We start from the raw sequence: 25,349 nt of genomic DNA on the forward strand, positions 1-25,349 counted from the left end.
GTCAGAGCACTATCTAAATATTTCTCCTATCTATTGATATTTTTTTTTATCTTCTGGATTCTCTCACACTGGGTAACATACCATTTGATATTTTAAGAGAGATTTCCCTACTTCCCCCTTTCACTTCATTACACAACTGGCCATGCTCAGAGACACACCTTACTGAATTTGCTCGTGTGGGCACACGTTGTGGACATATACTGCTTTGGCTGTCTGGGTTGCTCTGGCCTTTCTCCTAAGAACTGCTCCTTCTCTGGCCACTGGAACAGGCCGCCATGCTGCTGTGGGCTTCCTTGCTGGTCCTGGGTAAGTGATGGAAAGGAGCCTGGCTCACACCTCACCATGAGCAAAAGGCCCTTCCTCTGCCTGCTGAAATAATGAATTTACTACCCTTTTAGAACAGCAGAAAAATGAACAAAGGGAAAGATATCGATTTAATGGTATAAGGAGAAATAATTGATTTCCTAAGGTATGTTCCTTTTGTTTTTAGCTGTTAATGAAAAATTCCTCTTACCTCAAAGTGATCTTAGTTTTCATCTGAAAGCAACATCAACAAAACTATTGCTAGATTCAATTACTTTTCTAAGGTAACTGAAAGCCCTGAGGAAAAGATAAACCAAGACCCTTGTGAAAGACCATATCTTAATTGTGAGCTAAGGTAGAAATGATCTTCTGCTAGACTAGTTATCTCCTACTCCTAAGATCAAATCTCTAATTTTGCAAAGAGCATGAGAAGAAATACAATTGTTTCCCTTTGCTTTCCCCCCCTGCTTCTGTATTATTTGTCAGCATTTTTCCAAATAAAGTACTGATATGGCAGAAAAAGTTGGGGGAATTAAAGTCAGCCTTTTGTATGTTAAATATTTAATAAGTGTATTTTTTTCTTGTTCCCATCTATTCCGTAGACTCTAAATAAGGAAAGAATTACTAGTGTGATTGTCACATCATGGAGACTGAGTAAATAGTGAATGGATGGATATACTAAGTATAAAACAATGCTGGGCACCACAGAGTATGATACAGAGAACTGGAGGGCAGTCATAGCTCTACCCTCCAGAGCTGACACTCTAGAACATCAAAGTACAAATGCAAAAACATTTGATCTGGCAATAGAAGCACAATACAAAGGCAAAAATCCCACTGAGCAACAGACACCTAAACAATGAAGGACAAGAAAATCTTTCTCGTGTTAAGAGGAGGACACTAATGGGAGGGGATGGCAAATGAAGAAAGTAAAGAAGGTGAATATGGTTGATGCACTTTCTACACAAGCATAAATATGGACCAGTAAAACTTGTTGAAATCACCATAAGGGGTCTAAGGTAGAAAGGAGAATAATAGAGAGGATGAACCAATTTGAGGTATAATGTACACATGCATGTGTATATATGTCACAATGAAACTCCCTGTGTAACCATCATAAACAAACAAAATTTCTTTTTATAAAAAAAGAAAGACTGGAAGGTAAAAGCAAGTCATGTCTGTGGGTTGGTATCAGTGACAGCAGGGAGAATATAAGGAAAGGGCATATATGGGGAAGTATTGTACATTTGTGTATGAAAATGGAAGAATGAGACCTACTGAAACTGTTCTAAGAAGATGGGGTAGGTGATAAAGAATTAAAAATAGAGAAATATTATGCATAGAATAATGGTTGATGACAATAATTAATTCTTGCTGAACCCTGAGTATGTCTATGACATTATTCTAAGAATACCCCATTTATTAACTTATTCAACACTCTAACAATCAACATATGCAACTATTATGACTCTCATTTACAAATGCAGAAATGAAGGCACAGAGACTTCAATATTGTGACTAAGATTCATGCAGCTAGTACAGTGGCCGCTTCAGGATTCAAACCCATAATCTGACTTTGGAAGCTATGCTTTTAGCCACTACCCCATACTGTATGTCCAATTATGAGTGCCAAATGAGTTACAGCAGTCAGTGTTCTGAGCTAAGATAAGAAGGAGGTTGCTTTAGCCTAGAAGTATCTGAAATGGCTTCTCTTGGGTCTTCATGCATGAGTGTGACTTGTTTTTGTTTAGTACTAAAGGAGGAGAAGGATTCTATTAAGTATTGATTTTGATAAGGCAGGAAGATGGTGGCATAAAGTGTCAGCACATACTCATATTTTTTAAATTAACAGTAGCTATTAATTGAGGAATTGATAATTTAGCTCATTACAATTATATTATGAAGTTACTTTTATGGTCCTCATTTTTTGAATGAGGACACTGGGACTTTTGTCCAGGGTCACAAAGCTATAATTCAAATGAGGATTTCTTAGATCACAGCCTAACCTTTCGACCACTGTGTTGCTTAATTTTTCTGGCTGGGTATAACTGAATATGTTTCTCTTCCTCTTGATTGGAAGTAGAATGTGGGCATACAGTCTATCAAGAGAGGTGGTTGGAAATTCCTTACTTGTGCTAATGCCTGGCTCTTGACTCTTTTGCAGCTCCACTGAGCAGACAATTTGGTAAGTCCACCTTTTATTTTCACTCTTCTGTCTCTAGATAGCCTAATAACTAGACTCTATCACAAATACTCATAAGAAGAGGCTTTTTGTCTCCTTCCTAATTTCTCTAAAGATTACAGGGCAAAAATATGTTCTGGTAACTCTGGCTCTATGCATTAGGGTATTTGGGAATCATTGGATCAGACCAAATCTGCCATGGAGGGCTGGGATACATGTCATGGAATTCACAAGAAGAGGAGGTACCACCCTACCTGATGCAGGATTCTATCCAAACTTGATGGAATGTATAGAATCCTAGAGGGAAAACAGAAATAAGCCATTACTTCAAAGCAAGAGCCTGGAACTCCAACAACTTTGCCCCTAGCTGTGTATAATCAATTTATCTTAAACTTCATCACTCTCTGTAGATAATTTTTTAAATTAATAGTTCAAATAATGATGAGCCTGAGCCCCATCCATTCTACTTGTCAGTAGAAGTTCCAGTCTTCTATTAGGAACCATCTCAGGTGTTTGGCAACCTTTGTGGAATTCCTTCAGGTCCACTGAGCACATCCTGGATGCTGCTGACTGTCACTCTGCTCAAGTCAGCAGGAGCTGTGACCCACTGGATGAATGATGTTTTCTGCAGTTCCTGGGTCTGTTAGTTTCCCCCTTGGTGGTATATACTCAGACCATTTCCCACACATCCCTGCTTACTTGAACAAGATTAAAATTTTGTAAGACTTTGCTAATGTTCCTAGGATGAGGAAGTGAAACAGAGCTTCTGACATTAGCTACTACATGTGGTTAATCTCAGATCTCACTGACTCAGTACCAAATTTATGAAGGTCCTGATGAGCCACCTGCACATAGAAGACAGCTTGCTCAGATCATAAAGGGGAATCTAGCTATATCCACTAAAGAAAGTATTTCCTCTTCTCATCCAGAAGATGACTTGCTTCCCAGATTCACATTTCCCCATCCCAGGTGCTTCCCAGGGAGCTGGTGAGGATACCTATTCGCTTCAGGAGAAACACAACCTCATTCTCACTGGGGACACAGGACAGTCTGTCCAAACTTTTAAGAGACTTTTTAAAAATTTTGCAGAAACTCACAAATGTTTTACATTACTAAACAGAAAAATCTAGCTTCTTTATCTAAAGCACACATTCAGATTTCTCTACAGTTTCTGCACCCAAATGGAGAAGAGGTATTTCTTTTATATTTGGATATAACCAAAAGACCTATTTAGGCAGTTGTTCTAGAAAAAGATAAGAATATTTAAAGTCTCAAGCTTCAGAAAAAGCAATTGCTTATAGGCTCTTAAATGTAGATAGTTTTCCTTATCTGAGTAAAAAAGGTACTAGGAGGAAAATATATGCAAAGTGATTCCACTTAAAATTTTATAGTAAATTATATACCCTGAAATTGAGATTTTTATTTCTGAAACAATTTGTTTTAGCTTCTACTTCACAGAAGTCAGATTACCATAGGCAATTTGTACAGCAAAGCATGAATCTAATATTGAACTTTTTTTTTTTTAATGTCGTAGCTGCCACAGCTTCAGACATCAAGACTGTGTTCAAGGCAGGAAGGGGAGGGGCTCGAATGGAGTGGAGCAGGGAACTGAAGCTGTAGAAGAACTCCTTTGTGCTCCTTTCAACATAAAGGAAAAACTTTTCCCCAGAGCCCCTATTCTCTGGTGCACCTCTAGTTTTATTCTGTTACTGAAGTCCTGGGCCAGGGCCCTGATTCTGGGGATCTCAGAAGATCAGATTTGGTTTCTCAGAATGATTCCAAAAAGCAGAGAGAGCTGATGGAGTGGCTAAAGTGGTAGAGCACCTGCCTAACAAGCGTGAGGCCCTGAGTTCAAATCCCAGTACCACTGAAATAAACAAAAAAACCAAAAACAGAGAGATGGTCAGTGGTAAAGTAGGAAACAAGTTTATTTAGTGTGGCCACATTGGGTGGACAACAGGTCTACCAACCTCCTAAGAACTGCCTTTGGGTACTTGTGATAGCTCCAGGATTACATAGGAGAAGAAAAAAGAAGGTCAGGGAAAGAGGTATGCATAGTTAAATTTCAGTGATGCTGTGGTCTGGTCTGGTTGGTTATCTCATAGATCTATTCAGTCATGGGGTATTTTGTCTTCGAAGATTACCATTCCTAGAATCTGAGATAATCTGGGGACTCAGAAAAAGAACATGTTAGAGAGATAAAATAGAGTTAATTGGGAATAATTACTGGGTGCTGTTTCAGGTTTAGGGCAATGACTTGAGATTGCTAGGCACCACTCTAGTGGTCTGAAACTAGACATAGTAAAATATGACAGTTGATAATCTTTTGATTATGGGGTGCTTCTTATATATTTTATTCTTTTTATTTCTTTTTTCTTTTCTTCCTTTCCTTCCTTCCTTCCTTCTCCTCGCCTCCCCTTTCTTCCCTTTCCTTTTCCTTTCCCTTCCCCTTCCCTTCTTCCCTCCCTTACTCCCTTCCTTCCTTCCTTCCTTCCTTCCCTCCTTCTTTCATCTTTTTCCGTTTTGACAGGGTCTCACTATATAGCCCAATTTGGCCTCAAACTTGCTATACTCCTGCCTCAGCCTCCCAGTACTTGACCTGCACCACCATGCCCAGCCTGAAGTCTTAGAAAATACCTTAGATACTCTTGGTGCTTCAGCCTTGAAAGTGGAGGAGATAGATTAGGTAAATTTAGGTCTTGCATTACTAGGTTTAGACAGATACTCCTTAAATAATTAACATGCCTGTTTACAAATTTGAGCAGGAATCTGACCCAATGTTTAAAGTATCAAAGAAGACAGATGCAATATGAAGGCAGATGTGCCAAATTTTGTCCTGTTTTTAGTTACCCTGCAGATATCTACAGGCCCAAGTGAAGAGTTAGTGCATTTAGCAAAAGCAGCCTTTAAGTCCCTTTTACGATTCCTCTGACATCTTGTACCCAGACCTAGATTGTGTGCTGGAAAGGTCAGTTCCTCACTTTTTCAAACTCATTGGTGGGCAACAGTCTTCAGCAAAGTGCACTGGAACTAACTTTCAAGAGCCTTGTTTTCCTTATTATTGATTTCTCCTTTTTACTTGTTAACAGATTTCTCTCTACCACACTCCTCAGTGGTATTGTGAACCATCAGAGAGGTGGTTCCACATAACTTTAACCAACTTCATGAAAGACTGCATCTTAGGAAGAATTTGAAGTAGCAATTAATTTTCATTTGTTTGCCCATCGAAAGATCAGCCTACTCCAATGCTGATCTGCAAATAGGGCAGATAGTTGCATTATATCAGGAAGATGTTTATCATGGTGAATAATTTGTGATGTGATTACTCCTATTGTGAGCCCTCACAACCCAATAACTAAAACTCAGAAAATAAACCCCCAGATTAAAAAAGAATCCCAGTAACAATTTCCTGTTGGGGAAATATAATTAAAAACAAAATCTCCTCCAATCCAGAAATCCTCTTCACAAAGGTTGTAGAGAAGGAAAAACCTTTAATTATTATAAGTAAGAAGAAGCATTAACTCAAAATGCATCATGCATCACAAACAATCCACTGAGAGAGTGAAAAGGCAGAAAGGAATCCCATTCCTTTACTCACCCAAGCAGATCCAACCTATACATAGCATGTTTTCAAGAAAAGCAATAACTAGTTCTCAGTAAATGGACCTGACAACAACTTTCGTCACACATAGTTCATCTCAATTTTGTCATAGTCATTGAGGAGACCAGCTATGTTAGCTAATTGGTTTCTACTTGGAGAAGAGAGAAACTTCTCACATTTTCATGAGGACTGCTCACTTTGTATAGAGCAAGATGAGCCCACCAAAGTTACCCTCCCACAGGAAGTGGAATACAGAGGACCTGTATCCCTAGATGGCATCCCAAACCAAAAGTTTGCTCTTAGGACTTTACTGAGTACTGAGAGTAGCAGAGACTTATTTGTATAATAAAGATTTACAAACATTTGAAAAGGACAGAGAAAAAAATTTCTAAAGAAAAGGGGGAAAGGATAGAAGTCTCTTCCCTTATTTTCAACAGAGAAAATTTGACATCTCTTGTACTTATTTTTAATTAGCATATAATAGTTATACAGGGGATACATTGTGACATTTACATATGTGCTCACAATATGTCTTAATTATATTCACCTTTCAATCATTATCCCTTACTCCCCTCCCCCTTCTTAGAAAAATTTCAGCAAGTTTCTTTTTTTTTTTTCATTTTTCTTTTATTATTCATATGTGCATACAAGGCTTGGGTCATTTCTCCCCCTGCCCCCACCCCCTCCCTTACCACCCACTCTGCCCCCTCCCTCTCCCCCCACCTTAATACCCAGCAGGAACTATTTTGCCCTTATTTCTAATTTTGTTGTAGAGAGAGTATAAGCAATAATAGGAAGGAACAAGGGGTTTTGCTGGTTGAGATAAGGATAGCTATACAGGGCATTGACTCACATTGATTTCCTGTGTGTGGGTGTTACCTTCTAGGTTAATTCTTTATGATCTAACCTTTTCTCTAGTTCCTGTTCCCCTTTTCCTATTGGCCTCTGTTGCTTTAAGGTATCTGCTTTAGTTTCTCTGCGTTAAGGGCAACAAATGCTAGCTAGTTTTTTAGGTGTCTTACCTATCCTCACCCCTTCCTTGTGTGCTCTCGCTTTTATCATGTGCTCATAGTCCAATCCCCTTGTTGTGTTTGCCCTTGATCTAATGTCCACATATGAGGGAGAACATACGAATTTTGGTCTTTTGGGCCAGGCTAACCTCACTCAGAATGATGTTCTCCAATTCCATCCATTTACCAGCGAATGATAACATTTCATTCTTCTTCATGGCTGCATAGAATTCCATTGTGTATAGATATCACATCTTCTTAATCCATTCATCAGTGGTGTGGCATCTTGGCTGTTTCCATAACTTGGCTATTGTGAATAGTGCCGCAATAAACATGGGTGTGCAGGTGCCTCTGGAGTAACCTGTGTCACGGTCTTTTGGGTATATCCCCAAGAGTGGTATTACTGGATCAAATGGTAGATCCATGTCTAGCTTTTTAAGTAGCCTCCAAATTTTTTTCCAGAGTGGTTGTACTAGTCTACATCCCCACCAACAGTGTAAGAGGGTTCCTTTTTCCCCGCATCCTCGCCAACACCTGTTGTTGGTGGTGTTGCTGATGATGGCTATTCTAACAGGGGTGAGGTGGAATCTTAGCGTGGTTTTAATTTGCATTTCCTTTATTGCTAGAGATGGTGAGCATTTTTTCATGTGTTTTCTGGCCATTTGAATTTCAATATTATATTTTTATACATGAATACAAAATATGTCTACCATATTTGCCCCCCTTTACCCTTTCCTTATGCCCTCCTCCTCCAACTGGTACACACCCTTGAAAATGATGTATTTTGCTTTTATGTGTGTATTGATAAAATCAAGGGGATTATATATATATACACACATGCACACATATGGAGAGAGAGAGACAACACAATTTTATTAGTGGGTTTGTCTATGGGGACTGAGGGAGGCAGAAGAGGGACAGAGAATGTTAGAGAGTGAAAAATACTGAAACATTTCATCTATGTATGAAGGTAATATAATGTAATGCAGTGTGAATTGTTGAATAATAGGGGAGCAGGGCAATAGAGAAAGAGTAAGTAATGTGGGTATCTGATTAAAGCACAATAAACACGTTTGAAATACAAAGGCTAAACCCACTTAAGCCTCTTTTTAATTTGTATTTACCCTTAAATTCACTAGCTTCTGCACATCTATGTTAAAAATAATCTCAGGGTCCAAATTTGTGCAAAGTCAATGTTTCCTTATCATGAGAGTATCTTTGATGTTTGTGGACCTAAGAGCACTTACCTCCCTGCCCTATTGCTCTTTGTAGCTTCCTAGTCATATTTCTTACTTCAAACAATAGTCTGCTCGCCTTTCCCATACCTACTTCTCATTAGTACGAGGAAAAATACAGCTTGGAACTTTTTCCATAACTGAATAATTAATCCTCAAATTTCTATATCCCCACCATTTACAAGCACCATCCCACCATATGCCTGTGCCACATGTACAGGAGTTTATATTTTTCCTCCATTCATCTGAGACTTATTGTCTGGGGCTGATGAATAAAATTGATAAGTGACATATTAATAATAGAAAAGTTTTAATTATATATGTACACATGAAACACACATCGAAAACTGTGTCTTAAAGAGGAAGCCAGGTGATGAAGCTAATATACTATGTAAGGCTAATCAAAAGTTGGGCGGGGGGTGGTTCTTGGAAGGGGAAACAATTTATGGGAAGGTGACTAGGAAAAAGTATGGTAAACAAGGGTTGTTTAATAAAGTTTATTATGAAGATTTAAGTCAATGCCTTCTCCATTGAGATGGTCCAGGAAAGTAAGACACTTCACCAAAGGACATTTTCTTTTTCCTTTTCATTTTTTTTTGGTGATATTGAGGTTTGAACTCAGAGGCTCTCACCCTTTTGGCAGGCATTCTATCACTTGAGCCATGTGCCCAACTTTAAGAAATTTCCTTTACAAAAGGAAAACCTAGCCTTATTTTTAGAGCTTTCCTTATTGTTCTCAATGATTTATAGCTCAAAAAAATCCACATACCAAAGAAGCATATTTTGGGATGACATATTCTGGTAGCCTTCACACACTCACACACACACACACACACACACACACACACACACACACACACACACACACACATTCATCTTATCTTAGAGCCATAACTCCTGCCTTGTAACATGAAGATCCCTGGGGAAATCAAAGAGAGATGTAATTCTCAATTATGTGACTGAGGACCTGACCTGTCCTACTGGGAAAGGTTAAGAGGGCTATGAGTCTTATGTTATTGATCAGTGTGAATGGGTCTTGCTAGGATTGCCTTTGGAATGGCCAATCTGATCCTGTAGATCCCTAAGCACCCACTGCACCTAGTGGTCCTGCCACTTGGGGAGGCAGTGACCCTTCCTATGACCTCAGGGATTCCCCATTGTCTATCCTCCAGGAATCCCTGCAACTGGGACTGTGAGCATCTCAGCCTCAGATTCATTTCTCTCTCTCCTCAGCAACTGCACCCAAACCTGTGATTTCCCTTCATCCTCCATGGACAACGGTTTTCAAAGGAGAGACAGTAAACCTGACTTGCAATGGATTTCATTTCTATGCACCAGAGAAAATAAAATGGTACTTTGGAAACTACAGGAAAAAGCAAGAAACCAAAGGAAACACCCTGGAGGTCCATGAATCTGGAGAGTTCAGGTGCCAGGCCCAGGGTTCACCTCTAAGTAATTCTGTGCGTTTGACCTTCTCTACAGGTGAGAAAGAAGAATAATTAGTTAAAACTCTAGAAATGGCTTTGGGGTTATCTTAGCTCCTTGAAGGTTCTAAAAACTGGAATCCTTCATTCCTCATTAACATTTGACCTCAGTTACTTTCAGTTTCACTCATCTTCATTGTCTACAAGTATTTTTCACTTGAAATTTGAATTTAAATGTTTAATATTAATCCACATTCTTGCATATTTACATAGTCAAGAAAGTGAGTTAGTTTTAAGTGGTACAAAAAGGAAGCTATCTGACATCTTGTCCTACAGGATTTTATAGCCTCATGAGGGAGAAAATATACACACATAAATGGACAGAGCACAAAGCAGAAAGTGAAAAGTGCAAAAAGGAGGTCAGAAATCTCCAACCTCAGGCCTTTCATCCCCATCTGGTCTGGTATTTGTCCTTTCTTCATTTCTACTTTCCTCCATGACTTGCATGTAACTTACATATCTCTATCTGTGCAGTTTTACCTACTGTAGACATAATGGGTTGAATCACCTCCATGGGCATAGTTTTGGAGGAGGAGGCATCCATCTAGTCATTTTAAAAAAAGATAGAACTAACTTCAAAGTACAATCTGAACAGCATGAGCATATCCTTAGAGGACTACATTTGCTATCCTTTGAAGCTAGATTTGTGTCTCTGACAATACTCCTGCTACATGGCATACTCCTATGTCTCCTATGTATGTATGTATTCCTTGTATATTTCACCAAATGCTACTTCTTTTGACAGCTCTTGCTCTAAGATTTGGTAAGCATGTTGGTGTTGATTTTTGCCATGTTCTATGATGTCAGAGATTTCAAACACACCTTCTTTGGCTTTTCTTATCCATATTAGATTCCTTATAGTTTGAATCTGTCCTTGAATGATTAAATAAAAGTGTTTGGAATTTACCAAGGAATTATATCTGAAATGTGACACACTGGTTTGGAAAGACATGAATGTACTTGGTTTAGTAGACTAAATCCTGTGGACAAAGAAAAGGCAATAAAGACCTTTTAATTCAAGACACTCAGAGGAAGGAAGCTGCCCCCTGAATGATATCTCTGTGTTGTTTCCAGGCTTCTTAATCCTGCAGGCCCCTCATTCTGTGTTTGAAGGAGACACGTTGGTTCTGAGATGCCAGAGAAGAGGAAAAGAGAAGTTAATTGCTGTGAAATATATTTGGAATGGAAAAATACTCTATAATTCCAGCAAAAGACTGGATTTTTTTATCCCGAGAGCAAGTTTAAATAACAGTGGCAATTATCAGTGCATTGGATCTTGTGACAAAATTCATGTATCTAAATCAAATTCCAAAGTTATTAAAATTCAAGGTAAACCTTCCTTTCATATAGATTCATTTAATAATGTCAAGGAGTGGGGAATTGGGCATACCACAAAGAAATTTATATTAATATTGAAGCTCTGGATACATGAGAGGTGAAGCCCTCTGGGAGGCAGAGAAAGTGAAGCAGTTGGACTTGAAATGACTTAGGGAAGGAAAACATGATGGAAAGCTTGATAAGTTTATCTCCCTGTGTGTCTGAAGTTTCTTAGAACTGAGAATCCAAGCCTGTTTCTTTCAGAGTGCTAAATACTCTCATGCTGTAAATTTGATCTATATTTTCTGTCTTAGAACTATTTCCATATCCAAAGTTGAAAGTCACAACCTCTCAACCTACAGAGGGGAACTCTGTAAACCTGAGCTGTGAAACACATCTTCATCCAGAGCGATTGGACACTCCTCTTCATTTCATCTTCTTCAGAGACAGTAGAGTAATCCTGTCAGGTTGGAACAACTCCTCAGAGCTCCAGATCCCAATCATCTGGAGAGAAGACTCGGGATTGTATGGGTGTGGTGTTGAAACAGTGACACACAGCATCCGCAAACACAGCCCCCTGTTGCAGATCAGCGTGCAGAGTGAGTGTTACAGGGCCAGGTAGCCTGGATAGCACTATGGCATCTTCCTTGCCTCTTTCTGCTACTTTTGGCCCTGTGGGTATAGGAACTGTCCAGCAGAAATGGGTTTTGTCATCCTAATTAGAGGCACAGGCTTACATTGAGTAGTGAGATATTATAGTAAAAGAAATATAGGATTTTTATTTTCACCTCTGTTTCTTAAAATGTCAGTCTTCCTTTCAAACTTTGTCAAGTTGGAGTGATACAGCTGATTAATGGAGTGAAATACAAGAGCTGGGGGAACAGAGTAAGAAAACAAGGTACTCCCACTACTGAGTTAGTAGATTCTGGAATGCCAGAAGTTGGGGAAAACTAAGGATTTCTTCCGAATCATTAGCAACAAACAGCATGACTGCTGTGATGTATATAGCAAGAGAGAAGAAGGTATATACATATAAAGACAAGCACAATAAATACCAGTTTGTTTTAGGTACCAAAACAGTGCTTTTAGAGGCAGTTGCAATCCAGCTTCATGCTATAAAGCCACAATTGCTATTACCTATCTCTAAAACAATTCAGACTACCAAATAGTTCAGATAAAACCTAAATGCTTCTCTAGGTATATCTCTCTCTTCTGGGGCTTTGTGTAAGTTTGGAAAGTTTAGCACATTTAGGGATATTCCACGTTCAAAATCCATAGTCATAATACTAGTATTTGCTGAGGAGTATATCTTAAAGTCACATGGACAGTGACCCTACCCAACATCCCAGCCTGGCCTTCCCCAATCCGGGCCTTTACCCATGTCTCTTGCTTATGCAGGAATCCCTGTATCTCAGGTCTCCATGGAGACCAACCCCCCAGGGGGCCACGCAGTTGAAGGGGAGATTCTGGTCCTTGTCTGCTTCATGGTTGAAGGCACAGGGATCACCACATTCTCATGGCACAGAGAGGACACAAAAGAGAGTCTGGGAAGGAAAATTCAGCGTTCTCAGAGAGCTGAGCTACAGATTTCTGTCATCAAGAAGAGTGATGCTGGGCAGTACTACTGTACAGCTGACAACAGCTATGGCCCCATCCGGAGTGCGGTGGTGAATGTTATTGTAAAAGGTAAGTTTAATCGCCATTGTTTTTATTTTTTGTTATTGTTTTCTGTTATTGTACTTTCTCAAATTAAGAGTGGGCATAGTCAGCATTAACTTTGTGACTCTCCTGTATCTGTTTCCACTTTGCCATATTCCTCTGTGATAGACAGTTTCTTCCATTCAGATATTAATAACTCAGGTCAGAAAAAAATATTAACAATGAGGTAATGCTAGCCAACAGCCATTTTTTATTTGTGTGTTAAACTTAAAGAGCAACCTTACCTCATTACCAGCATTTTAGGGGGGGACACAGTTTTGTCACCTAAGTGTGAACTGTACCTGTCCTTTCATAAAATAAATCATCCAGAGGACATCAGACCAGTGTCCTCAATGTGGACAGAATCAAAGGTATAAGGCAATACTTTATTGGCTCATTACTGTAGGCATGAGGGACACTCAGCTACTAAATTATATGCAGGTCAGGAAACTCACAGAGAGCAGATACAGAGCCCAGCTTAATTCATTTAGGAGACAAGTCTTCCTTTGGGGTCCTATGGCTCTAGTTCATAGCTTTCATTTGTTCTGGCCCCAACAAGCCAGACTGGGCCAAGCCAGTTTCTCAGTGAACAATCTTGGCATTCTAGAAATGACTTCTACTGGGCTTCAGTTTCGTCCTCCATCTCAGGTTCAGTAGAACCTCTCACTCTCCAATAAAGCTCTTTTATTGAGAAGCAATTAGAAAGCTACATTTCCTTGCTTTCCTGTATAGTAAAACTCAAAAGACTGCTCTCCACTAACTCTCTTCACTTCTCCCATTTTCTCTGAAATCCACTGTCAGACTTGCTTTGCTCCACCAAAGTTATTCTTGAGAAGATCATTCTTGCTAAGGTTGTGGGCAATACCCAGTTTCTGTTTGACTTAGCCTACCTCCACCTTTTGTCATAGTTTTTCTCTTTGTCCTGGAAACACTGTCCTCCATGGCATCTCTGGGACACAAATACTCTACCTATTCATCAGACACTCCTTTTAGGTTTATTTTCTGGATCCTCAAAATATTCCAATCTCTAAGTTTTTGGGACTTCCAAGTCTCTATCTTAGACTCTATCTGTGCCTTGTGTCCATATCATCTCACTCAATTTCATGATTTTAAATGCACTTGTAGCTTCTATATACATATGTCTCCCAAACTCAACCTACAGCCTCGACCTCTAGTCTGAACTCAAAATTCATATACCCACATTCTTAAACAAAACACTCGGAATAGCTAATTTACATTTCAAACTTAATTCATCTGAAACCCAAACTTATGTTTTACCATGAGGCTTAGAGCCTTGAGTTGGTAAATGTAAATCACCCTTTCCTAATAGCTCAAGTCAAAATGCTGGGCATCACTCTTTTTTTTTCTTTTTTTTTATATGTGCATACAAGGCTTGGGTCATTTCTCCCCCCTGCCCCTATCCCCTCCCTTACCACCCACTCCGCCCCCTCCCTCTCCTCCCCACCCCCTCAATACTCAGCAGAAACTATTTTGCCCTTATTTCTAATTTTGTTGTAGAGAGAGTATAAGCAATAATAGGAAGGAACAAGGGTTTTTGCTGGTTGAGATAAGGATAGCTATACAGGGCATTGACTCACATTGATTTCCTGTGCATGTGTGTTACCTTCTAGGTTAATTCTTTTTGATCTAACCTTTTCTCTAGTTCCTGGTTCCCTTCTCCTATTGGCCTCAGTTGCTTTTAAGGTATCTGCTTTAGTTTCTCTGCATTAAGGGCAACAAATGCTAGCTACTTTTTTAGGTGTCTTACCTATCTTCACCCCTCCCTTGTGTGCTCTCGTTTTTATCATGTGCTCAAAGTCCAATCCCATTGTTGTGTTTGCCCTTGATCTAATGTCCACATATGAGGGAGAACATACGATTTTTGGTCTTTTGGGCCAGGCTAACTTCACCTTGACTCCTCTTATTTATTTTTGTATCTCCATGTACAATTCCCCCTGCAAGTTCTGAAGGCTTTACTGTCAAAATATAGCCAAAATCTTACCACTTTTCACTCTGTCTATTACCACCACCAGGCCAGGCCCCCAGCATTCCTTATCTGGATTGTTGCATTCACATCCTAACCTGCCTTCTGCTTTTCTGTTGCTCCTCACTCTATTGCCTGTACAGCATCAGAGGGACCTCTTAAAATCATGTTGTTATTCTTCTGCCTGATATCTACCCCTGACTTTCCATTCCCTTTAGAATGATAGCCAACAATCTCTCAGTGACTTACCAGGCCCTGCATGATCTAGCTTTTTGTCACTTTCCCCCCATCTTCTCCACGACAGTCACTTTGTCTCTTCCTCAGACTTTCCAGATACAATCACACCTCAGACCCTTTGCATTGCACTTCCTTAATAGCCCCAAGCTCTCCCCCTCACTTCCTCATTACTCACCTTTTCAGGGAGTCCTTCCCCAACCATCCTTTGTAGCATAGTATCCCTTTACCCCAGTTCTTCCTCTTCCAATCCTGCTTTATTCTCTCTCCACAGCACTGATCACCAACTATGCTAAGGACCTGCATTTGTTTGCTGCCTCTCCCATTCCTCCCACAGTAGTCTCACGAGGTGGATCCTTATATTGACCACTGTTGTATCCCAAGTGCCTGGAAAAGTACTTGGCTCAACTCATGTATCCAATAAACAGTTGTTGAATGTATGAATTTTGCATACATAGATTCTATTCATTGCAGTAACAATTCTAGAAAATAAAAATATTATAATCTCCATTCTACAGAAACTCAAAGTTCAGGGAGTTCTGGTTATTTGCATATAGTCACAGAGTTTTTACATGGTGATCCAGATTTGAACCTTGATGAATGTTTCATCTCAGAGAAACTGATGGCAATATGGAAGTTCTCAAAAAAAAAAACTGCCATATTGTTAAGTGCCTTCTGTCAACCATGCTAAGTAAGCAGGGAGCTGTGCTATTTATATAAGTAGTCAGCTCTGACAGTCAGAGCCATAAACCTGAACAGTTTAGTTAGAGGCTTTGGGAAGGGGTGGCTATGCTAATGGCCCAGCTGCTGCTCAATTTTCCCTTCAACTCTCTTGGGGCAAGTCCTATGATCAAGTCGGGGCCCTCCCAGGTCAGGTGACTGAGATGTTTTCCCAGAACCATGCCACAGAAAAGTCCGCATCTCAGCCTAGGGATGGCTTGGAGAACAGAGAGACATTGGGTGTAATTCTCAGGTGGCAGACTGAAAACTGAGAGAAGCTGCTTCAAAAGAATTTCAAAAACCAGTGTGGGGGAAGAGAAAAAGGGGCTCAAAAAGCTACAGCCTGCCAAGGGCACCCTCTGAAGTCTCATGAATGCAGTGTCCTGAAATGCAGAGTGACTATGAAGGTAGGGTTGTTGCTTCTCTAGAATGGCAAGTGTGCCTCAGGCAGCCCAGAGGTTATAATCCCTGAGGAATGTACCAGAGAATATATTGGTAATACATATTTATATATAAATTCCTCATCCTGCTTTAGGGGAAAAAGGTCATGGAATGGGTTTCTCTCTTCCAATCTAGTCAGTGAGCTGGCCACATCACACATTAAATTGCATTTTACTCTCACAGTGGTCCTGTGGAGCAAGTGTCATGGTCTGTTAGAGAAACAGATGACCTCAGAGATTTAGACTGATGTCCAGGATTCAGTTGATATTTGATGGAGTGAGATTTACTTCTAAATATTTGATTTCCATGGGCTTTATGCAGAATCTCCATGACTAGAAATGGGAGAGTTTTTAGCAGGAGAGAAATTTTGCAGTACAGGTAGCATTGGGCTAAGCAGGCTGTCTTTATTAGCATATGGAACAAATTCTATAGACTGGGTGGACTAAAGGACAGAAATTAATTTTCTCACAGATTTTGAGGATAGAAGTTTGGGATTAGGGCACAAGCATGGTTGGGTTCTTACAAGGGGCTTTTTTTTTTTCCTGGTTTGAAGAGGGCTACCTTCTTGTTGCATCCTCACATGGGAGAGAAAAAGGACAAGGGCAAACTTTCTAGTATCTCTTCTTAGAAGGGTATTAATCCCACTATGAGGACCTCCACTCCCATGACTTCATCTGAATCTAATTAACCCCCAAAGGTCCATCTCCAAATACCATCAAATTGGGTTAGAGCTTCAGTGTATGAATTCTGGGGAAATACAATTCAGCCCATTGCATGGGCTGAGGTTGGCTGGTATTGGTGCTGTGTGGGAGCAGGTTTAACTGTGGAGGTGTCCCCTAAGCTGATCACAGGACAACATGAAGCTCCCATGAACCTAGAGTATAGTGCATAAAAGAGCTAATACATACACATAACACTCATATGCTGGGCATTGTTTAAAGAGCTTAACATATAATGACTCACTTAATCCAACAATAGTAAATGGCTATTATTATCCTTATTTTCCAGGTGGGAAAGCTGAAATATAGGAAGATTAAATATTCTCCCTGGCCACATAGCTATTAAGCAAAAGACCTAGAGTCCTAACCCAATCATCTGGTTTTAGAATTCTGTGATTTTCCAAGATAAATTTCAATTACTTCCCCCCTCCCAAAGTTAGCCATTTCTTCTAAGAAATAGGATTACCAGGAAAAAGGAATACTGTTTTCCACCCATTGAATCTGGAGTTCCAGGCCTGGATATGGCTGATTCTAATTTTGCACAGGTAGGTGCCTGAGCAGACAATGAGGAAAGATTCAATACAGGATATAATGGCCCAGTCATTCTGCCCCTGGATTTCTCCTAATTTACACCCTTCTGGTTGAGCTGTCATGCTGGGAAGGCAGGGCTGAGTGTCCCCTTAACATTGCTTGTAGGTGGAACCACTCATAGGTCAAATGACTTACTGGTTTTGTCAAAAAGAGAATGATAGAGACAAAAATGTCACCTGCTGGCCAGTGGCCACTCTATCCCAGGGATCATAAAACAAATAAATGGAAAATAACATTAGTGCTGATATTGCTCTGAAATCTGGATGTCTTCTGTCAAATTCGTGGGTACTTGTGTCTGAAGTCTGAATTGGATTTACCTATTGACCAAGAATCTGTATGAAAAACATCACCACCACCCCATTCTTTGTCCCTTGACCCTGCTTTTGCCTTTTATCCCTTATCATCAAGGGATAGGTTATCATTTCATTTGCTTTTTGTCTGACATGTTCCCTTAGATCACAAGCCCGGTGAGGTCAGGGCTTTGCTGCTCTGTTCAATGTTGCATCCACAGGGTTATATCAACGACTGGAGCATGCTGTGTGTCCATAAGTGTTTGTTAGATGAATGGAAAAGTGAGTGAAATCTCTCTGGCTGTGGATGACAAGATAGGAGAATGGACTCCATTGAAAAATCTGAAACACCCAACAATTTACTTTATTGTATGCATTTTTCCACCATTTTTTTCTTTTCTTTTGTTCAGAGCACATAAGGTACAGGTTTTTCTCAGGAAGGGGACTGTTGCTTTCCATTGTGGTGTCACAATGTATTTTTTCAATGGAAAGCAATATCAAAGTTACTGGTGTTCTGTTGGTTCCCTAATCATTTAATATCTTTCTATGTGTCTGGGAAAGATTCTGTGGAAACCAGAATATAAGAATATCAGACACACACACACACACACACACACACACACACACACACACACACACAGAATTGCTAATTTCTGAAACGAAATTACAGAGCACTATTTCCTATGTCACTCCATCCAGGCCTACCCAGGATGGGTTTTTCTGGCCATATCTTGGCCCAAGGGCCAAGAATCTGTATGAAAAACATCACCACCACCCCATTCTTTGTCCCTTGACCCTGCCTTTGGGGGCCTCCCTTTGGCCCCCCCCCAAGGGCCCAAAGGCTCATGAGGTCCTTATCCCTTAGATTCCTCTCTCCTGAGGCTCAGGACCCAAGCCAAGCTAAGGAAAGGTTCCAGGATGATTGCAATTCCAAGCCATAAGCCTTTCCCACTTAGGTCACACAGGCTCTTTCTCCTCAGAGACCTCAGGTAACAGAAGCAGCCCCATCACTGCTGGAACTGCTGGGGGGACACTCAGCATTCTTCTCCTGGCTATCATCCTGCTGTTTTTCTACCGGTGCTGGAGGAAATCAGGTTTGTGTCCTTCTGTAACCTTTGCTAGAGTTGCTGCCTTGTCCCTGCCTCAGCTTATAACCACCATTCATTCCTTACCTCACCACCCCGAAGCACACACACCCACGTCCCTTCTGTCTAGGGTGATTTCCCAAACAGACAATCAGTAAGATCTTCTTATACCTACTCTAGTTTATTAGGTTTCAAGTGAAAAATAGGGATAAGGGAATTTTTAATGCAAAATTTCAAAAACTTTATAAACGGTGTTTCTGGGCAGTGTCTTTGATTCATACATACTAGCCAGCTAAATCCTTCAGTCCATTCTAAACCTACCATAAATGGATATTAAAAAAAAAAAAAACTGAACAACTCTAAAGAAATGACTAAAAATGGGAGCTGGCTAGGAAGCTTGACTTCCCTGGGCCTGAACCTGCCATCTGACGTTCTAGTTGCCCCATTCTCCACTCGTCAGCCTTCCTACCCCCAGACGGGATCTCTCCCAGGCACATATTTGCAGTGTGCTTCCAAAGGCTTCCTGTCCAACACTATGTCAGGCTAGTTTCAGGTGCCAGAAAACCTGGTATAGAAGACAGGCACAGAAACTTTTTTCAGCTCTAGAACATTCCCTGCATTCTTCAACTCTATCACGTAATTCAATTCAGTTAAATTCAGCTCTCCAGGTCCTTGTAAATACTTCTGTGACTCCTATATTCAGTTCAATCTCCAAACCACAAGTCTCCTTAGTAAGTTTGAGTTGGAACTTGAGGTTCCTCTGGGGATAGCCACAAATGTTCTTCAAAGTCCACCCACAGCTCACTACTCTGCAAGAGTGATGATTTTGGTATATTTAATATTTATTTATTTCCTGAGATTATCAACATAGCCTCTAGCTGTGATATTGTCAAACAATTGCACAATTAACTCATAAATGTGTAGTACTGTGCCCAGAAAGTTATATGCTTTATTAAATTGTTTTTAAATCCCTTTTCACAACATTTTCATGGGCCAATGTTTGAGTAAACTTTCTGGATAACCTGCCTTTGGGTACTTCTCATGTGAAGTCTTTGAGAAAGAGCTCCCTCTGGTGACATGAATGTACCTTTGCTTTATTTTGCAGGAGATTGTTTGCAGGAAAGAGAAGCTGGGTAAGACCTCAGATTCTGCAAGTGCTTTTTTGTTTCCCAAGTACACAATATGCAAAACTGTGGGGTTGCAAAATTAGGACAAGTTATTTTTCTTTGATTTTCTGGCTAGATGTTTCCATTTTCATGTTCCTTGAGTAGGCTAGAATAAGGCTTCCTAGAACCATTTTTGTCAACTTATGTGTTACACATTTTGCATGTATTTAGATTGGTATCTTACTTGAAATCAATCCAGTCATATGAATGGATGACACAAAAGGCTATTTGTTTTCTTGGGTTGTCACAGAATATTTCTGATACAAAGAGTCCTATGGTTAGACAATGTGTTAATATTTACAGCTATATAAGTATATGTAGAGAATTCAGCAGTAAATAGGGGACTGGAAGTTCTGAATGGTTTAATTGGAGATTCAGTAAGTCTGCATGAAGTCAGATTGTTCTTTTGAAGAAATATGGGGAGTGTGGTATGGCAAACTGCTGACTTCTCTATGGCTATCTCACTCTCCTGCATGTTAGGATGCCCCAGGGATTATCATGTGTTTTTATGTCTCACAGGAGCCCTCCTTCCCCTGACCCTGGAGAGTCTTCTCATTCCATCCGCCCTGCCCAGGTGGAGCTGCAGCTCTTGTGTGGTAATGGTGAGGATTTCTCCATAAGAAGCTGTTCCTGGCTTTAGCCAGGGAACGATAATGTGCTTTTAGCCCTGGGAAAGGCCCTTATGGCACTCTAAACTTAGATATTCTCAATAAATAATTGCTCCATTGAGTGAAGATAATACTTGGGAAGAGGTATATGCAGCACATAACACTGACAGGACATTCTAAAAATTTTGTCTTTTCTTTCCAGTGCAACGCAAAGAGGAAGACTTGGTATATTCTGATATTCAGACTATTCAGTCAGGAGAAGGTATGTCTCTGGGAAGAGATTCAATTTCTTTTTTAATTTATTCAGCAGGTGTTTGAGTATCTGTTATGAGTTAAGTACTATTGTAGGTATGATGAGTCAATTGGTGAACTAGATAGACAAAAATTCCTATAGTATGCAGTTTAGACCACAAACAGAGAAGAGAGAGGGAGAGGGAGAGAGAGAGAGAGAGAGAGAGAGAGAGAGAGAGAGAGAGAGATTGAGTTGAGTGCTGGACCACGTGAATTTTACATTATCATACTCTGTAATTTTGGATTTAGGATTTTGTTCTGGAACAAGTTATTTGGTATGTGCTGAATCCTTTCAAGGCTTGCTTTTAAGTTTTGTTATAGCAGGTCACAAACAACCATTAGAGCAGGGCTAATTTAATCTTAATGTTAAAGCAATGAATCTTTAGGGATTCAATATCAGATGTTCCATGTATTGCAAGATCTGCAGGAGCTTCAGGTATTAGTCTGCCCGTTTCTTTCTGATGGTTCTTACCTAGTATAAGGTAGCTTCCTTTCACACATGTACATATAGTTTTACACCAAAGCCATGAGGACGCATACATCTCTGGAGCTCTCTGGGGATTTCAGTCTGGATTACTGCTCTTTCTGGTACTCTTCACTGTCAAATCTAGCTGCTTGTGTATAAAAGAACTATAGGCTCTGTCACTTCAAGTCTGCAAGAGCCAGGCTGTGTTTGGGTTTTCTAATCTGTGCTCCACCTTGGAAACTGTCTCCAAGTGGCAAGCTGTTGCAACTTCAGGGTTCAGCTGTCTACTTGCTTTCCCTATGGCTCCCAGTCTTCTACTGCATGTTGTTCAATGCCTGAAATCATTGTTTTATCCTTTTTTCCTGTTGTTTTAAATATAAAGGCAAATCTAGTCTCTGTTACTTCTTTTTGGCAAGAATGAACAGTCCTACTTCATTTTCTTGAATCTTATCTAGAATCCATTTCAAGACCCACTAATAAATGAAGATCTGCTGTTAGAAAGATAGTACTGAGTTCAAACCACAGAAAAAAAGCAAGAGAGGAGAGAAAGAAGGGAAGGGAGGGGAGGGGAGGAAAGAAAGAAAGAAAGAAAGAAGTGAAAGAAGAGAGGGAAGGGCAGGGAAGGAAGAAGAGAGGCGGGGGAGACACTACTGTAGGAAACTGGAGCCTGCAGTCCACCTTGGCTTTCTCAGATATGCGATGTTTATTTACTAATATCAGGAAAATCATTCAATGATTTCTAAGAGGAACACTGAGGGTTCCCTCACCAGGCTGAAGGTGTGTGTGTGTGTGTGTGTGTACACACACACACACACACCCCTGACAGAACCTCTGGATGGATACTCATTGCATAGAAACTGATCTTTCCTTCTAAAGAAATCTATTCAAAAACATTTTTTTAACTCTCAATGCTTCCTTGATTTGATTGATTAACCCAGGCTCTTGGAGTCAAGGAAACAAACAGTTCCATTTAAAAAAAAATCTAAATATGGGAATTTTAAATCTCTAGTATCTTTATGTCTAGTGGGAATTTCACATATAACCTAATGCTGAATCTGTTTTACAAATGAAGTGCGTAAGACTCAAAGAGATTAAGCATTTTCCAAAGGTCACAAGACCAGACCAAGTCTTCTGTCATGGCATATTATTTGCTGCTTGCCCAGCCTACCCCTACATTTGACTGACATGTGTCACCTAGACCTGCCTTGTCTCACAGAGCCACACCCTTTAATCTGGACATTTTGAACAGCAGAATTAGAGTGGCCATCAGTTTGCGTGGGTTGATTGAGTACATTTTATTTTGTAGCGCTACCTTGATCATTTTGCAATTTTTTACACTGTTCTGGATTTATTTGCCAAAACACCATTTCTGTTGAAAGACTACTTATATCTCAGGCACTTGATGCATTAATGATTGTAGAAAATCTTCACCTGTTCCTGCAGGTTTGCATAAAGTTCCTGAAATCATAAATGAAATTCCCTGCATATACCTATTATTCTGGGGACAGACTGAATAGCTTCCATAATGTCACTGAAAATATCTGTAATCCTAAGAGGTGTATGAAAAGAATATGGCACAACAGAAACTTTGAGTGCTCTAAAGTATATCTTCTTTTCAGGCCCTATCTCTTCATGAAATTACTGTGGTGCTTTAATAATCATATCTTTTTTCTGAGATTCTTAATTTCTAATATGCATGGTCCAACAAATCATACCTGATAAAATTTACTTTCTCTGTGGTTCCACCTTTATGAAACTAGAGAATGCTATGGTAGGAGAAAGTTTGCCTCACAGGGCATACCTATGGAGAACTCTATGGGAAATTTCCAAGTCAAGAGGCATAGCGAGATAGATGTACCATAAGACAAGTAAAATTGAACTAAGAGAAAAATAATCTCTTAACATCTGGTCGAAGAAGAAGTAAATTTTCTTAGTGTAGTATTGAGGGAGGACTTCACAGATCAATGGAGCTTGAGAAGAACTTGCAGAGTGTTGGGCTAAGAAATTATAAAATCAAATGTTTTGTAGGATATGTTGAGAGTTGGGGTGGGGGGAGACATGGCTATCAGCTTTGAGGGCTCAGTGACTCTAGACTCTGGAAAACAAACCAGCAGAGCAGGCTTTAAATGAATCCTCATGGCCATGATTCAGTGTTTCCCTTTCCCTCCACAGCCAACACCTCTGGGATCCTGCCAAAGCACAAGGTGAGCTTCATTCCCCCATTGTTTTCCCTCCTACCAGTACCTACAGCCTTGTACTCTCTCTTTCCAGCTCTTCTTCTCTCTTCTCTCCATCCCAGCATGCCTCAATCATCTACTCTGAGGTGAAGACACAGCCCCCAGATAACTCAGAGGGAAAGTTCAGCTCCAAGGATGAAGACACCATGGAATATTGTAAAAATGTTCTTATTTGACTTGGTCCTGATTCAAAGCACCAGGCCCAGTGTGGTCCTCAAGGCCCCTGGAGTGACCAACAGATCCAGCTTTACAATCCTTATACCTCATGTGCACTCACTTCCAGGACTTTAAAGACAAAGGAATTTTTATGGGCATTGAAAAAAAATATACTAAGTGTTTTACAAAGTCATTAGGAGAGCTGTAGAAGCAGGCTCTGCACTGAACTTCCCAAGTTAACATTATTTTAACTTTAGAGAAAAGAGATAAAAATAAATTTAAAGTAACTTTGCACACCCAAATTTAAGTTGGAAATATCTATGAAGTCATAGCAAACTCTGCCTTTAAAAATATGCATTTAGGTTTGTCCACAAAAAAGACCTAGAAATAATTACCAACAGCAATGATCACCCCTTCCACAGATAGTAGTCTATAAATACCGTTTCCTACTCAAGGAACTAAGGCTGCCTTTCTTGTAGGAGTTGTGTATTTGAGTTACCAAATAGTTGATGTAAGCATATTTTTTTCTAATAAATGAAGAAAGAATGAAAGAAATAGGAAACCACTATTTGTATAGGTGTTTCTGGTTGAACAGTATGTGCCTCTTGTCAGAATACTACAAAGTATCCATGTTCTAAATATCAAAATTGAATGTAATCAAGTCTTGAGATCTAATTACTAGTTTATAGGAAATACATGGGGTAAAAGAACAAGATAAAATAGCATCATAGGACTGCAATCAGAAAAATGCAAACTAGAAAAATTCTATTGAACAAATGACCTAGTTTCTTCAACAAATAAATAGGGAAGGAAGGAAGGCATGAAGGAAAGAGGGAAGAAGGGAGGGAGGAAGGGAAGGAGGGAGGGAAAAAGAGAGGAATAGATAGAGTGACATGAAGGAAGATAAAAGCAAAGGAGAGAAGAGCAAAACAAAAGAAAAAGAAGAGGGAAGGAAGACAACAATTAAATGAGACATGAGACATAAGACATACTAGCCAAAAAGTATGAGTGGACCTTATTTGGAGCCTGACTCAAACAAATTCAGTTAAGAAAAAAAATTGCTATGAAATACTAAAGGAAATATATATATATATATATATATATATATATATACTGATATTGAGAATTATTGTATTTTAGATATAAATGATAGTACTATGGTTATGTTTTATATGTATAATACTTCATACTGAAGCATTAAATTAAAGATATTAACATGGAGTAAATGTATATTAAAATAGTGGATTAAATTAAGTTAAATGGCAGATTTGTCTTGAAGTAATATGATGAGGTCAGGATGGGTAGGAAGTATGCACTATTTCTGAAGCTGGATGATGGTACACTGTGGGAGAAAGGGGTCTGATACTATTCTCTACTTTTGTATGTTTTTGACTTTTTACAATAAAGAGATGCTCTACACCCAAACTACCACCATGTTTGTCATATCCAGGTTGTCACCCATGCCTGAGGCACAGCTCAATTATTATTATAGCAGTGTTTTTTTCCCTTCTTTGTCCCTATCCTCACCAAT

General features: G+C 39.7%; 1 protein-coding gene across 4 annotated transcripts; it reads left to right on the plus strand.

Annotated features, from left to right (window-relative positions):
• Fcrl4 (Fc receptor like 4) lies at positions 1-25,271 on the plus strand. 4 transcript variants are annotated; one of them, XM_020178329.2, is made up of 12 exons: positions 8-306; positions 2,468-2,488; positions 9,565-9,813; positions 10,890-11,144; positions 11,447-11,731; positions 12,531-12,818; positions 18,790-18,903; positions 20,000-20,027; positions 20,580-20,662; positions 20,871-20,930; positions 23,598-23,629; positions 23,725-25,261. In XM_020178329.2, the coding sequence occupies exons 1-12, from the start codon at positions 276-278 to the stop codon at positions 23,836-23,838; spliced, it is 1,560 nt and encodes a 519-aa protein (XP_020033918.1). In that variant the 5' UTR covers positions 8-275; the 3' UTR covers positions 23,839-25,261. The 4 variants fall into 4 exon arrangements, with proteins under 4 accessions (XP_073903883.1, XP_073903882.1, XP_020033918.1 ...); XM_074047783.1 differs by having other exon boundaries at positions 9-306; positions 23,697-25,263; XM_074047781.1 differs by having other exon boundaries at positions 7-306; positions 23,598-25,264.
• Positions 25,272-25,349: the final 78 nt, after the last annotated feature.

This window comes from Castor canadensis, chromosome 11 (assembly GCF_047511655.1).
Source record: "Castor canadensis chromosome 11, mCasCan1.hap1v2, whole genome shotgun sequence".
Lineage (NCBI taxonomy): Eukaryota > Metazoa > Chordata > Mammalia > Rodentia > Castoridae > Castor > Castor canadensis.

Bases quoted from the DNA above. Each gene is read 5' to 3' on its own strand.
- Fcrl4 (XM_074047781.1), top strand. From the start codon at position 276: ATGCTGCTGTGGGCTTCCTTGCTGGTCCTGG. The intron at 307-2,467 runs GTAAGTGATGGA...ACTCTTTTGCAG, and splicing joins GGCTTCCTTGCTGGTCCTGG to CTCCACTGAGCAGACAATTT. The intron at 9,814-10,889 runs GTGAGAAAGAAG...TGTTGTTTCCAG, and splicing joins GCGTTTGACCTTCTCTACAG to GCTTCTTAATCCTGCAGGCC.